The following is a 14,824-nucleotide window of genomic DNA, read 5'->3' as shown; positions in this document are numbered from 1 at the left end:
TGATTTTCAGGATGTCCCCTGGTGTGACTAACCGCTCTGTAGCTCTGTCACTTTCAACCTCAGATGCAGATGGTCGACATAGGTGGATGCAGTGGATTGAGACGCAGCCCATGCAAAAAACTGATATCTTTAGTTAAACTGACAGATTTTGATGAGGATTCTTTTATGTTGTTAATTAGATTGACACGTGGGTGCTTCAGTAGACTCTTATGGTGAGTGAGTGAGGCCAATCTAGCAGTCAACCAATGGACTCCTAGTGAAAAGCAAATTTAGGTCTTACGAGGGGCAAAATGGGAAATACTAATTTCTTTCTCTGTATCTAAAGATAAAACCTGCTGAATTGTATGCTATTATACCTGATTTGGTTGTCCTTTTCCCCAGGAGTGAGTCCTATACATAATGGCCAGGTCTGCAGTACGTGGGGTAACTACCACTTCAAGACCTTTGACGGAGACATCTTTCAGCTCCCCTCCACCTGCAACTATGTTGTGACCTCACTGTGCCATAGCAGTTATGAGGATTTCAACATCCAGATGAGGCGGCAGGTGGTGGACAACCAGCCCACCATTAGCAAGATCACCATGAAGCTGGATGGCACAGTGGTGGAGCTATCCAAGGGTTCCGTTGTTGTTAATGGGAAGAAGTAAGGTCCTCCAGAATTTGTCATGTAGCTGTATTTCTCAATCAGTGCTCAGTGCTCAAGTAGTTGGATGTCATATTGTTCTGCCAGTGGCTTTGACATAAAATATGAGACCCCACCAATTGTGCTCAAGCACAAATTTACAGTGATTGAGATGAGAATGCTGTTTTTAAACTAACAATGAAAATGTCTTAAAATGAAGTCAATTGAGCTAATTGAAAATGGGTTGATCTAAGTTCTAGTTGAATCTAATGCTTTGTCTTCCTCTTCCTCCAGTGCCACCTTACCATTCAGCCAGTCTGGTGTTCTCATTGAAGAGACTCCCTCCTACATCAAGATCAAAGCAAAACTGGGATTGGTAGCCATATGGAACCAGGAGGATTCCTTCTTGGTAGTACAACAATTATGCATTTATGAATATTTCTGTTGTGGATGTCAGAGTTAGGTTTTTGCAGTGTGGTCAATGTCTGCATTTGATGGCCTGTGCTGTGGTGGGCACTTGGAATGACTTTGTTAACAGCAGTTAACATCATCTTAACAAGAGTTAAAGTAGTCCTAATCTGTAGTTATTTTAAGGAAAAGGTTGTCACTGCTGTTAAATGTTAGTTTTGTTAGAGTCATTCCCCGTTTTTGTTGAGTGTTGTGTGGTTATGGAGGTAATCTGTCACCCTAAAACTTCTAATGATCTGCTATTTCAGGTGGAGATGGACATCAAATTCAGAAACAAGACCTGTGGTCTATGTGGAGATTTTAATGGAGTTCAGCAATTCGATGAGTTCTATAGCCATGGTACATTTCACTGACACTATCAACATATCAACCTTAGCCTATTATTTGGAATACTGTTGACATTCAACAAACACTGGATTTATTTTTATGCCAAAGGTATGAAATTGTCCCCTGTCGACTTCGGAAACTTCTGGAAATTGGATGGTCCAACTGAAAGCTGTACTGAAAACACACTGCCTTCAAATAAGAAATTCCCCAATCTGGTAGGTTAATCTTTATGGCTTATGATAAAAATAGGGTTATTGGTTAGGCTGCTGTGTACTTAACAACATGTACAGTGGGGTCCGAAATGATTGACTCCCTTGATAAAGATTAGCAGAAATGAATATAATGCTACAGTATATTGTATGCTCCATTTCTTTTTAAATTATATTAATTTATAGAAATACAATTGCTCTGAAAAATAGATTTTGTTTAAATGTAATATTTTTTTTTCTCTCCAGGCAGGGGTCAAAATTATTGACACCCCTGTTTTCAATACCTTTCAATACCTCACCTTGCAAGAATAATGGCACTGAGCCTTTTTCTAAAATGTTTTATGAGTTGGAGAACACATTGTGAGGGATTTTAGACCATACCTCCATACAGAATGCTTCCAGATCCTTGATATCCTTTGTCTGTACTTATGGACTGCCCTTTTCAAATCAAACCACAGATTTTCAATGGGTGTGAAGTTCAGATGTGAAAATGCAAAATGTTGATTTTGTGGACAAATAAATATTTATTTATGTGTGCATGGGGTTATTGTCTTGCTGGAATATCCCCTTGCGTCCAAGTTTCAACCACCTGGCAGAGGCAACCAGGTTTTGGCAAAAATGTCCTGGTACTGGGTAAAATTCATGATAGCGTTGACCTTTACAAGAGCCCCAGGACCAGTGGAAGCAAAATAGCCCCATAACATCAAATATCCACCACCATATTTTACAGTAGCTATGGGGTTCTTTTCTTCTTATGCATTCTCATTTCGATGCCAAACCCACCACTGGTGTGCATGGCCAAATACCTATATTTTCATGTAATCTGACCAATGCACCAGTTCCACTCCAAGTGACAATGCCGTTTAGCAAACTCCAGACGTTAACATTTGTAGGATTAAATTAACATGGATCTCTTTGGCCGTTCACACCAGTGGTAGGTTTGCGTCGAAATGAGAATGCCTGAGCAGAAAATAACCCCATACTTACTGTAAAATATGGTGGGGGTTATTGGTGGGGGCTATATTGGTGTTGTGGTTCTGTTTTGCTTCCACTGGTCCTGGGTCCCTTGTTAAGGTCAACGGCATCATGAACTTTACACAATAGCAGGACCTTTTAGTCAAAAACCTGGTTGCCTCTGCCAGGACGCTGAAACTTGGCCTTAAGTGGATATTCCAGCAAGACAATAACCTCAAGCACACATCAAAATCCACAAAGAAATTGTTATTTGGTCACAAAATCAACATTTTGCAATGGCCATCTCAGTCTCTGGATTTGAAACCCATTGAAAACCTGTGGTTTGAATTAAAGAGTGCAGTCCATAAGAACAGATGAAGGATATCAAGGATATCAAGGAATATTCTGATGGAGGAATTGTCTAAGATCCCTCCTAATCACTGGAGGCTGCTGAGGAGAGGACGGCTCATAATAATGGCTGGAACGGAGTAAATGGAATGGCATCAAACACATGGAAACCATGTGTTTGATGTATTTGTGAAAACAGAGATGTCAATCATTTTGACCCCTACCTTTTTGAGATTTTTTTTAAATTACTTGTTAAACAAAATCTCTTTCTAGGAGCAATTGTATTAGTATCAAATAATATATTTTCCCAAATTTGTTTTGTATACAATATAGCTCAGTATTTGAATAATTTATTTTATTAATTTCTGCTCATCTTTATCAAGGGTGTCAATAATTTCAGACTCCACTGTATATGACCTAATTATAACATCTCTCTGTTTTTGTTTGATAGAAACCAATTTGTGAGCAGTTGCTCTCCGGTCCTGCCTTCAGCAGCTGTAAGGACTTGTTGGCCATCGACTCATTTGTTGAGGCCTGTGTATCTGACCTGTGCAACTGTGATAACAGCACCAAGTCCTTCTGCCTGTGCAACACCATCTCAGAGTACTCCCGCCAGTGTGTTCATGCAGGCGGGAAGCCCAAACAATGGAGGACTGAACAGTTCTGCTGTAAGCATGCCCTTATTCCCTGTATCAACAAATCGCACATTGGTTAGTTGCAACAGTATACTGACATTTTGAAATAACCTTATCTTTGCAGATAAGACATGCCCCTTCAACATGGAGTACCAGGAGTGTGGAAACCCCTGTGTTGACACCTGCTCCAACCCTGAGAGAGGCCAGCTGTGTGAGGAACACTGCTCAGATGGCTGCTTTTGTCCTCCAGGTAGGCAGACATATTTAAACGTTCTCTTCTTCAAAGAGATGTAATAAAAAATGCATTGGAATGTAGCAGACTATATACTGATAGAATGCAAAACAACTGATCCCATATTGTTGACTGGACTATGTTGCCCTACAAAGGCAACTACAAATGTAGTCAAAACTCTTTGATACGTTGTAATGGCTAGATACTGTATATTATCTGATTCATGTGGTATTTAGCCACAACAAGCCAGTTGATCAGAATGTATCATGGAGTTTCAGAAATTATTGTCTGTCGAGACAGAACAATACTTTGAAGTCAGATTTTGCAGTAAAAGAAAATACATAGTTACTGCGTTTTGCCTTTGTAGGGAGGTATGTTGGGAGGGAGACACATAATAAACACATGTACGCTCTCACCCAAAGGCACCGTTTTTGATGATGTCAACAAAAATGGTTGTATTGCCTTGAGTCAATGCTCCTGCCTCCACAATGGAAAAACCTACACACCAGGAGAGGCTTTTTCAAGCACTTGTAAAGATTGGTAAGAAACCCAGGCTAAGAATTCTGACTTGAGTCTAAAAGTTTATTCCAGGGGTGACAATTTGTAAGTTCCATTGAATAATTGATATTTTGCCCTTAGCTCCTGTGGTGGTGGTCAGTGGAAGTGTGCGGACAAGGACTGTCCTGGCACCTGCGCTGTGGAGGGAGGATCCCACATCAACACCTATGATGGAAAAGGCTACACCTTCCATGGGGACTGCTCTTATGTTCTGACCAAGGTCAATATGCAGTTTCCTCACCAAAGACCTGTGTGCATCAATCTCATTCACATAAAAAACATGTTAAAACTTCCCAACTTCTTTTGTAGTTATTATGTCTGTATTACAGATTTTTCTCCAGCTTCTTTACTTTTATTCTGACAAATCCAGTTTTTATGATGACAATTAAAATCAAACTATATAGAACAGGGCTCTCCAACTTTATTCCTGGAGTGCTACTGTCCTGTAGGTTTTCCTGTAATTTAGCGCACCTGCTTCTATTAATTAGCTGGTCGATGAGCTGAATCGGGTTAGTTAGAACTGGGGATGGAGCAAAAACCTACAGGAGAGTAGCTCTCCAGGAACAGAGTTGGAGAGCCCTCATATAGAACAACACTATTCATTTTGTATCCATATATTTATTTATAAAGAAATGTGGGTTGTTCATGTTTACTCTGTCTCTTGATTTATACTGAGATATTCATTTTTCAGAAAGATTCAGAAGGATATTTCCTGTTATTGATGCAAATATTTGAGACAACTTATTTATGTTTTTTTTTCAGGACTGTGATGGGATGCAATTCACTGTACTTGGTGATGTGGTGCAGTGTGGGCTTTCTGACAGTGAGACTTGTCTAAAGGCTGTTACCCTGTCCCTCTCAGAAGGAGCCACTGTAAGTATTATTTGACTGACATGCTCTCAGCCTTTGACTGCAGTAGATGTTTTTTCCCCAATGTTGTTAGGTTTTAGATTTGAATGTATTATTTGAATATCATGAATAAGCATATTGATACACAATACCCCTCTATGCAGGTGATCAACATACAACCCAATGGAAAAGCCTTTGTAAATGGAATCTATTCTCAGCTGCCCTTTTCTGCTGGTAAGTTACAGTTGCACAATAAACATACAGGACTATCAATGTAGTCATGACTAGATATACATGAAACGTGTGTCCTACAGTTAAAGCACATAATTGTATGGGGAATACATAAGGATAATTGGGAATGTCGTAATGGTGATGTAGCTATATCATTCAACACTGACACATATTTTACTTAACGTCATAATGCTCCATCTTCCCACTTTGTTCCTTATAGCTGGAGTAACCATTTTCAGAGCCTCCTCATTTTTCATCATTGTCCAGACCACCTTTGGCCTCCAGTTGGAAATCCAACTCTCACCAATCATGCAGGTCTATATTGCTGCAAGCACCGTTTGGAAGCAGAGAACTTGTGGTATGTCTCATCATCTGTTGACCAACCACCACATTCCACTGAGGTGTTCATGTTCTGGGAATGATTTATTTTCCCTGTATATAAATACATGTTCATCCTACAGGTCTTTGTGGAAACTTTAACAACAACCAAGGAGATGATTTCAAGGTCCTGAGTGGAGTGACTGAGGGCACAGCCATTAGTTTTGCAAACACCTGGAAAACACGAGCCAGCTGCCCAGACATCAAGAGTAGCTTTGAAAGCCCCTGCAGTTTAAGTCTTGACAATGGTAGCTGCATGTTTTATTACCTTTCCATGTCAGTTTTAAATGTTATGGAGAATGGTGCAAAGTGTTTCTTAAAGTCAGCCTAACTATTTCCTGTGGTTTATTTTTTCTCTATTTCAGAGAAATACGCCCAGCACTGGTGCTCTCAGCTGGCTGATCCTAAAGGGTTGTTTGCTCCGTGCCACGCAGCGATAAGCCCAGACATGTACAAAGAAGTGAGACCCTTTCACCATACTATTCATTTCTGACAATTTCCTTAGCATAGCTAATACACAAATGCATGTAACATGTAATGCCAGCTATTATGGGGCAATTGAGAATTACGTTGCTTGCTGTTAAATATTGTTTATCTGCAAAGTATTTGTGCATATTATGCACACACAATTGACACAAACTATTGTACAGTATAGTATGGATGCTGTTCTGACTGTGGTTCTCTATTCAGAACTGCATGTACGACAGCTGTAACTGTGAGAAGAGTGAGGACTGCATGTGTGCTGCCGTGTCCTCTTATGTCCACGCTTGTGCTGCCGAGGGCATCCAGCTCAGCGGCTGGAGAGACACTATCTGCAGTAAGTGACAATTCCACACCATAATACCTAAGAAGATGTGCAAATTGTGGGAGAATAAGATACAAATATTATAAATATTTACAACTAACACTAATTGTTGCCATCCCCAGCCAAATACTCCACCTCGTGCCCTAGCACCATGGTCTATGCCTACAGCATAAAAAGCAGTGATCGCTCCTGCCGCTGCTACAGCGACTCTGACTTTATCTGTTCAATCACCTTCGAGTCTGTGGATGGGTGTGTCTGTTCTGAGGGAACCTACCTGGATGATGAGGGCAAGTGTGTTCCACCAGCCAGCTGCCCTTGTTATTACAAGGGCTCAGTGGTGTCCCCTGGAGAGGTCATCAGCAAGGATGGAACCATGTGGTATGGACCGAGATATTTACCTACCTATACTCAAACTCTATATCAATGTATTTCACTATACAATGTAAAAAAACACTGAACTGTTGCTCGGTTGCTTGCTTTTCTGCTAATATTTAGTGAACACCTTTTATTGTATAGGCATATTTTTTCAAACTTTATGAACCAAGAGCTTTAGGCCTTGCTTTCCTGTAGTGAGTATAGGGACATTCAAGTACCATTAACATTATTTTATTTCAGCACCTGCAAGGAGGGCAAACTCCGCTGTATTGGAGATTCACCTGATCAGCCATGTAAGTCCATGTATATAAATTGTCAAAACAACTCACAATTTTCAGCTATTGTACTGTGACAGGCAACACTGCATTTGAATATAAGTCTGTTCTTTTAATGGCACTATGCCAAATCCTACATACATATATGGTGTGTGGTAATAGTATGCTATTGGCAACAGAACCAGGCTATGTGCATGTTGAAATATTATCTCTCCATCCTAGTACACACTTTACACAGCATATTGATTTTGTGAAAGACACAACAGAGTCATGATACATTAATTAACTTTATTTTCACAGCATGTGTTGCACCAATGGTTTTCTTCAACTGCTCCAATGCAAGCCCAGGAATAAGAGGGTTAGAGTGTCAGAAGAGCTGCAATATTCTGGATATGGCCTGTGTGAGTCCCCTATTCACCTTGTCTCCAGGCTATTACGCACAGTACATATAAACCTGTGTACAAAACATTAAGAACACCTTCCTAACATTGATATTAATACACAATCTGTCTCAAGGCTTAAAAATCCTTCTTTAACCTGTCTCCTCATCTTCATCTACACTGATTGAAGTGGATTTAACAAGTGACATGAATAAGGGATCAATGCTTGCACCTGGATTCACCTGGTCAGTCCATGTCATGGAAAGAGCATGTTCTTAATGTTTTGTACTCCCAGTCATCTAATTCCCATAGGATTGTGAATTAAAATCTAGTGTAAAATATAAACAATACGTTATTATTTTATTGTTACAGTTAACATATAGTTAACCTCGTCTCCAGGCTATTGCGCACAGCACATTTTAGCCTGGTACATCAAAGATTCAATTTTGGCCTTAATGGGAGTGACCATATAATTCTATGGGAGTGACCTTATTGAGTAAAGTATTTGTCATCATTTAATTTGAGCGAATCACATGACTGCAAGGCGTGGCTCTGTGCTTGTGGTGTGCTAGTGTATGGGGGAGGGCTAGGGGGATGTTGTTGTGGGAGATGATTGGTTGGTAGATTAAGCCAATTACGCCAACGCCTATATGCTTGGAGTTTCTCCCAGTCTTTCTGTATTGGATAATGGCTAACAAAGGCCCAGTTTGACCTTTCGGTCCACCAGACTCCTCACACATTTGGGCGGAACTTTCTGGAAACCAGATTAACATATAGTTAACACCATTTGTACACAGTAGATTTTCAAATCAATAATTTTTACTTTACAGATCAGCACAGAGTGCATATCAGGCTGTATGTGTCCCTCTGGACTGGTAGCCAATGGAAAAGGAGGATGCATCAAGCCAGACCTTTGTCCTTGTTCTCACAATGGAGCTACTTACCAACCAGGAGACAGCATCAAGGTCGACTGCAATACCTGGTAAGCTCATCTTGCCTTAGTTGGGGTTTTAAACCAATTAAGACTTCAGTCTGATATATCAGTTTTTGCCACTTTCAGCACATGTAAAGACAGAAAATGGCAGTGCACAACAAACCTGTGTCATGGAACCTGTGCCATTTATGGAGATGGACACTACATTACTTTTGATGGGAAACGATTCACTTTCGAAGGAGACTGTGAATACACTCTTACAAAGGTATGCTTGCAGGGTAACTTGATAGTCTAACTGATCAACACCAATATTATAATACTTTTTTTATTGGTCAAGTATTAATACATGCTGACCAATAAGGGTTTGTGTTTACTTTTTTAAGGTATGTACTGTAGGCGTTTCTGGGGAGTTTGAAAAGCAACATTTGAAACTGGACATTATCTACTGTTGCTTTGTGGAAGCTGCTATAGTATTCCCAACAAGCTGAACCTTTTCACTATTCCAATGATTGACTTACTGCATGTGTGGTTGGAGATAATGTACCATCCACCAAAATACTGTGTTGGCTGTTGTTAAATGTATGACTGAAATTGAGTCTACCTTAAACAGGACTACTGTGGTAACAACAATGCCAACGGCAGCTTCAGAGTCATCACTGAGAACGTCCCTTGTGGAACAACAGGCACCACCTGCTCCAAGGCCATCAAGCTCTTCCTGGGGGTAACTAGATTCCTGCTTCCTGCCTGGCACATACCATTACTGAAGCCAAGACTACTACTATTCATTCATTCATACATACAGTACATACATACATACTATAAAGCATACTAAACAGAATACATAAATCAAAGCTTCATGAGGCAAAGATATAGCATGAATTATAACATAAGGAGTAATTAGATGAATTAATATCTTAATAACTATACACTCAAACTATTTTTTAAATCTCTTTCAGAACAATGAATTAATCCTGACAGAAGGAAACTACCAAGTTGTTGAGAGAAATTCAGGGGAGGCGGTTCCCTACCAGATTCGCACAATGGGCATCTACCTTGTGATTGAAGCAAATAATGGTTTGATTCTCATGTGGGACAGGAAAACAAGCATGTTCATCAAACTTAACCCACAGTTCAAGGTACATTTGAACTTTGATTGAATGACATATTAGATTTGTAAATATGTTTCTAGTATTCCATCAAATGATATTCACAAGTCTGTTATGACTCCTTTTATCACTCAACTGAATCTAATGCTATGTCCTATTCAGGGACATGTCTGTGGTCTGTGTGGAAACTATGATGGCAACGCAAACAATGACTTCACCACCAGGAGCCAGGCAGTTGTTGTCAAGCCTCTAGACTTTGGAAACAGCTGGAAAGTCTCTGCAAGCTGCCCCGATGCAAAGACCAAAAGGAGCCCCTGTATTGCCAACCCTTACAGGCAGTCTTGGTCACAGAAACAGTGCAGCATCATACAGAGCAACGTTTTCACAGACTGCCATTCTAAAGTAAGTTAAGACTTTAGTTGTTCACTGAATGTTTTGGAATTTGATATGATCATGTCGACTAAATTCTGTTTTCCAATTAGGTGGACCCCTCTCCTTTCTCTACGATGCTTGTGTGACAGACTCATGTGCTTGTGACAGTGGTGGAGACTGTGAGTGTTTCTGTACCGCTGTGGCAGCTTATGCAGAGGCCTGTAATGAGGCTGGAGCCTGCATAGCCTGGAGAAGCCCACAAATCTGCCGTGAGTCTCTAAATGTTCAACTCATTTAAGTGCTGACATAAAAATAGACTTAATCCAGTCAGTTTAAACCGAATTGAAGATAATACTTACAGAGAGCTTTTGTCCACCACATACAGCACTGTTCTGTGATTACTACAACCCCCCTGGAGAATGTGAGTGGCACTACAAGGCATGTGGAGCTCAGTGTATGAAGACCTGCAGGAATCCCTCCGGGAGCTGCTCCACTCAGATACCACCTCTTGAAGGTACAGTAGACATTCATTTAGGATCTATTTTGGGAAACAACAATTTTCCATAACAAATCAAATCAAATGTTATTTGTCATATGCGCCGAATACAACACCGTGAAATGCTTACTTACAAGCCCTTAATCAAGAAATATAGTTAAGAAAATATTTGCTAATTAAGCTAAAGTAAAAAAAAAAAAAAAAGTAACACGTTAAGATTGCATAACAATAACAAGGCTATATACAGGGGGTACCGGTACCGAGTCAATGTGTGGGGGTACAGGTTAGTCTAGGTAATTTTAACCACTGTAGGTAGGGGTAAATAGTCCGGGTGGCCATTTGATTAATTGTTCAGCAGTGTTATGGCTTGGGGGTAGAAGCTGTTAAGGAGCCTTTTGGACCTAGACTTGGCGCTCCGGTACCGCTTGCCATGCAGTAGCAGAGAGAACAGTCTATGACTTGGGTGGCTGGAGTCTTTGACAATTGTATGGGCATTCCTCTGACACCACCTAGTATATAGGTCCTGGATGGCAGGAAGCCTGGCCCCAGTGATGTATTGGGCCTTACGCACTACCCTCTGTAGGGGATGCCGAGCAGTTGCCAAACCAGGCTGTGATGCAACCGGTCAGGATGCTCTCGATGGTGCAGCTGTATAACTTTTTGAGGATCTGGGGACCCATGCCAAATCTTTTCCGTCTCCTGAGAGGGAAAAGGTGTTGTCGTGCCCTCTTCACGACTGTCTTGGTGTGTTTGGACCATGATAGTTTGTTGGTGATGTGGACACCAAGGAACTTGAAACTTTCGACCTGCTCCACTACAGCCCCGTCGATGTTAATGGGGGCCTGTTCGGCCCACCTTTTCCTGTAGTCCACGATCATCTCCTTTGTCTTGCTCACATTGAGGGAGAGGTTGTTGTCTTGGCACCACACTGCCAGGTCTCTGACCTCCTCCCTATAGGCTGTCTCATCATTGTTGGTGATCAGGCCTACCACTGTTGTGTCGTCAGCAAACTTAATGATGGTGTTGGAGTCGTGCTTGGCCATGCAGTCGTGGGTGAACAGGGAGTACAGGAGGGGACTAAGCACGCACTCCTGAGGGGCCCCGGTGTTGAGGATCAGCGTGGCAGATGTGTTGTTGCCTACCCTTACCACCTGGGGGCGGCCCATCAGGAAGTCCAGAATCCAGTTGCAGAGGGAGGTGTTTAGTCCCAGGGTCCTTAGCTTAGTGATGAGCTTTGTGGGCACTATGGTGTTGAACACTGAGCTGTAGTCAATGAACAGCATTCTCACATAGGTGTTCCAGTTTTACAATCATCAAATATTTAGAAGAATAACTGTCTGAGGTCATTTGAGATATTCTTTATTTTTCACTCAGTTTCTATTCCCTGTGTTTCTTCACCATATCCCTCTATCAATCAATTGCTTTTTGATCATTAATATTAATATATTTTTCTTCTTCTTTAGGTTGCTATCCAAAATGTCCTCCTGCTCAACCCCTATTTGATGAAGATACAATGCAATGTGTGGAGAAGGAGCAGTGTGGCTGCTATGGCAGAGATGGAAAACACTACAATAATGGAGAAAAAGTACCGACCACAGAAAACTGCCAGACATGGTATGCCTTTAGTAATACAGAGAATTTTGGTCTTCCCTAAAATTGTGAACACCGTAACTGTGTTTGAATGTCAAGAATGAAAGTACAATTGTAAATGTTTCTTTTTCCAAAGCTATTGTAATTCCGTGACAGTGGACTGCAAATACGATGAACAAGGTATGAATGGATCCTTCAACTAAAACAACAACACATAAATTATTTATTCACCATTCCAGTACCCTAAAATATATCTTACCCTTTCAGCTTGCACTTGTACCTACAATGGGAACAAATACCCCAATGGACATACCATCTATCACACCACAAATGGGCACGGCAGTTGTCTCACAGCCGTTTGTGGGAAGAATGGAACCATTCACAGGGACATTTACCCATGTTCAACTCCAGCTCCAGCTTCAACTCCATCTGTTCCTAACTCTACTCCATCCTCTACATTGACAACAACTGTCTTTACTTTCTCAACACCCACAACTGGTGGGTACCTGAGACTGAGACTTGAATGACTGTGAATTAGTTGTTGTATGAAGTTATGTGAAATGTAAAAACTACAGCAGGTATCTTTTGCAATAAAAATGGCTAAGAACATTGCTAATTATGCACCTAAATTACATGTTTTTACACAATTTAAAATGGTTTGTTTGTTTTAAACTGTTATGTAATCCCTGTCTCTATAGAACCAGCCACAACTTCAACAGAGACAACACCGTATCCAACATCCTTTACTACAACATGTGGCTATCCATGTGTATGGTCACAATGGTTTGATACCACATTCCCTACACTTGGAACTCCAGGAGGAGACTCTGAAACCTACAACAACATAAGAGCAGAGGGACACGATATATGTGAGAAGCCAAGCAAGATTCAATGCAGAGCCGAGAAGTACCCAAATGTTAGCATAAGCCAAGTGGGGCAAGTGGTTCTGTGTAATGTTGCAGAAGGTTTGACTTGCAGAAATGAAGACCAGTCAGGCCCATTCCCACTGTGCTTTAACTACCAAGTTCGAGTCCTCTGCTGTGATGAAAATCTTTGCACATCTAAGCCTACAACTATTGCACCAACAACTGCAAGGCCAACTTTTGCAACAAAAACAACTACAACAGAAACCACCTCCACTTTATCAACAACCACATTGACTACAAAAACCCCTAATTGCACAGTTTGTGAGTGGTCACCTTGGTATAATGTGGACTATCCTCAATTTGGTCCTGGGGGTGGCGACAATGAATCAATTAAAAAGATTATACAATCTGGAAAAGATATTTGTGAAAAACCAGTGGATGTCATGTGCCAAGCAGTGCGATATCCAGGGGTCCCATTGTCTAAATTAGGACAGAAGGTAGAATGTAATACAGAGGTTGGACTAATATGCCAGAACAAAGATCAAGGCATTCCTCCAATATGCCTTGACTATGAAATTAAGGTGAAGTGTTGTAAGACTGTGAAATGTCACACTACAACAACAGTACCTATAAGTACAGCTACTGTCACAACTACAACAATGTCAACATCCACATTACCTACAACAACAAGTAAACCAATGACAATCACAACTCGTCCAACCGCTCAACCTCCCACCACAACTACAACTCCTACCACTACTCCAACACACAATCCTACAATCTTAACATCGACTGCTCCACCTACCACATCAACAACTGTTTCTTATACCACTACTCCAACACCCACTACAAAGATCTCAACATCGACAGCTCCACCTACAACAACAACAACTCGGCCTTCCACCACTTCTACAACTCCAACCACTACTCCTACATCAACCTCAACAGGAGAATCAACTACTCAGAGCAGTTGTGAAGAAGGTTGTGGGTGGTCAGACTGGATCAATCTTGGTCAGCCAACCTCTGGCTCTGAAGGTGGAGATAATGAATCCATTAAGAACATCATTGCTGCTGGTTATCATATTTGCTCAGCTCCAGAGGCAGTTGAGTGCAGAGCAAAACAATACCCTGGACTTCAGATCTCTCAGCTTGGCCAAGACGTGACTTGCAATCCATCCGTTGGACTGATTTGTAACAACAATAAGCAAGGTCTTCAGCAAAAGTGCTTTGATTATGAGATTCGAGTGATATGTTGTCAATGTGGACCCACAACATACATCCCAACCACAACAACAACAACAACAACAACAACAACAGTTCCTTACACCACTACTCCTACACCCACTACTACAATCTCAACATCGACAGCTCCATCTACAACAAAAACAACAACTCGGCCTTCCACCCCTACTACAACTCCAACCACTACTCCTACATCAACCTCAATTGGAAAATCAACTACCCACTGCAGTGGTGAAGAAACATGTGTGTGGTCAGACTGGATCAACCTTGGTCAGCCAACCTCTGGATCTGAAGGTGGAGATAATGAATCCATTAAGAACATCATTGCTGCTGGTTATCACATTTGCTCAGCTCCAGAGGCAGTTGAGTGTAGAGCAATGCAATACCCTGGACTTCAGATCTCTCAGCTTGGCCAAGACGTGACTTGCAATCCATCCGTTGGACTGATTTGTAACAATAATAAGCAAGGTCTTCAGCAAAAGTGCTTTGATTACGAGATTAGAGTGAAATGTTGTCAATGTGGACCCACAACTTATATCCCAACCACAACAACAACAACAACAACAACAACA

The 14,824-nt window shown here is 41.2% G+C and overlaps 1 protein-coding gene across 1 annotated transcript; it reads left to right on the top strand.

Annotated features, from left to right (window-relative positions):
* The first annotated feature begins 344 nt into the window (after window positions 1-344).
* On the top strand, window positions 345-13,986 carry LOC121572649 (mucin-5B-like). The gene is given in 27 exon segments (XM_045216765.1): window positions 345-643; window positions 917-1,031; window positions 1,339-1,429; window positions 1,526-1,632; window positions 3,380-3,596; window positions 3,688-3,813; window positions 4,218-4,335; window positions 4,435-4,573; window positions 5,116-5,226; window positions 5,367-5,436; window positions 5,654-5,791; window positions 5,895-6,059; window positions 6,177-6,271; window positions 6,502-6,628; window positions 6,739-6,994; window positions 7,232-7,284; window positions 7,567-7,667; window positions 8,477-8,628; window positions 8,707-8,845; window positions 9,191-9,301; window positions 9,537-9,716; window positions 9,849-10,088; window positions 10,169-10,186; window positions 10,189-10,327; window positions 10,444-10,572; window positions 12,018-12,179; window positions 13,865-13,986. Coding segments are annotated over 27 exon segments (3,720 nt in total).
* Window positions 13,987-14,824: the final 838 nt, after the last annotated feature.

This window comes from Coregonus clupeaformis, unplaced genomic scaffold (assembly GCF_020615455.1).
Source record: "Coregonus clupeaformis isolate EN_2021a unplaced genomic scaffold, ASM2061545v1 scaf0792, whole genome shotgun sequence".
NCBI classification, from domain to species: Eukaryota; Metazoa; Chordata; class Actinopteri; order Salmoniformes; family Salmonidae; genus Coregonus; species Coregonus clupeaformis.
The sequence above is the reverse complement of the archived record's forward strand: the minus strand, read 5'-3'. Positions and strand labels throughout refer to the sequence as shown.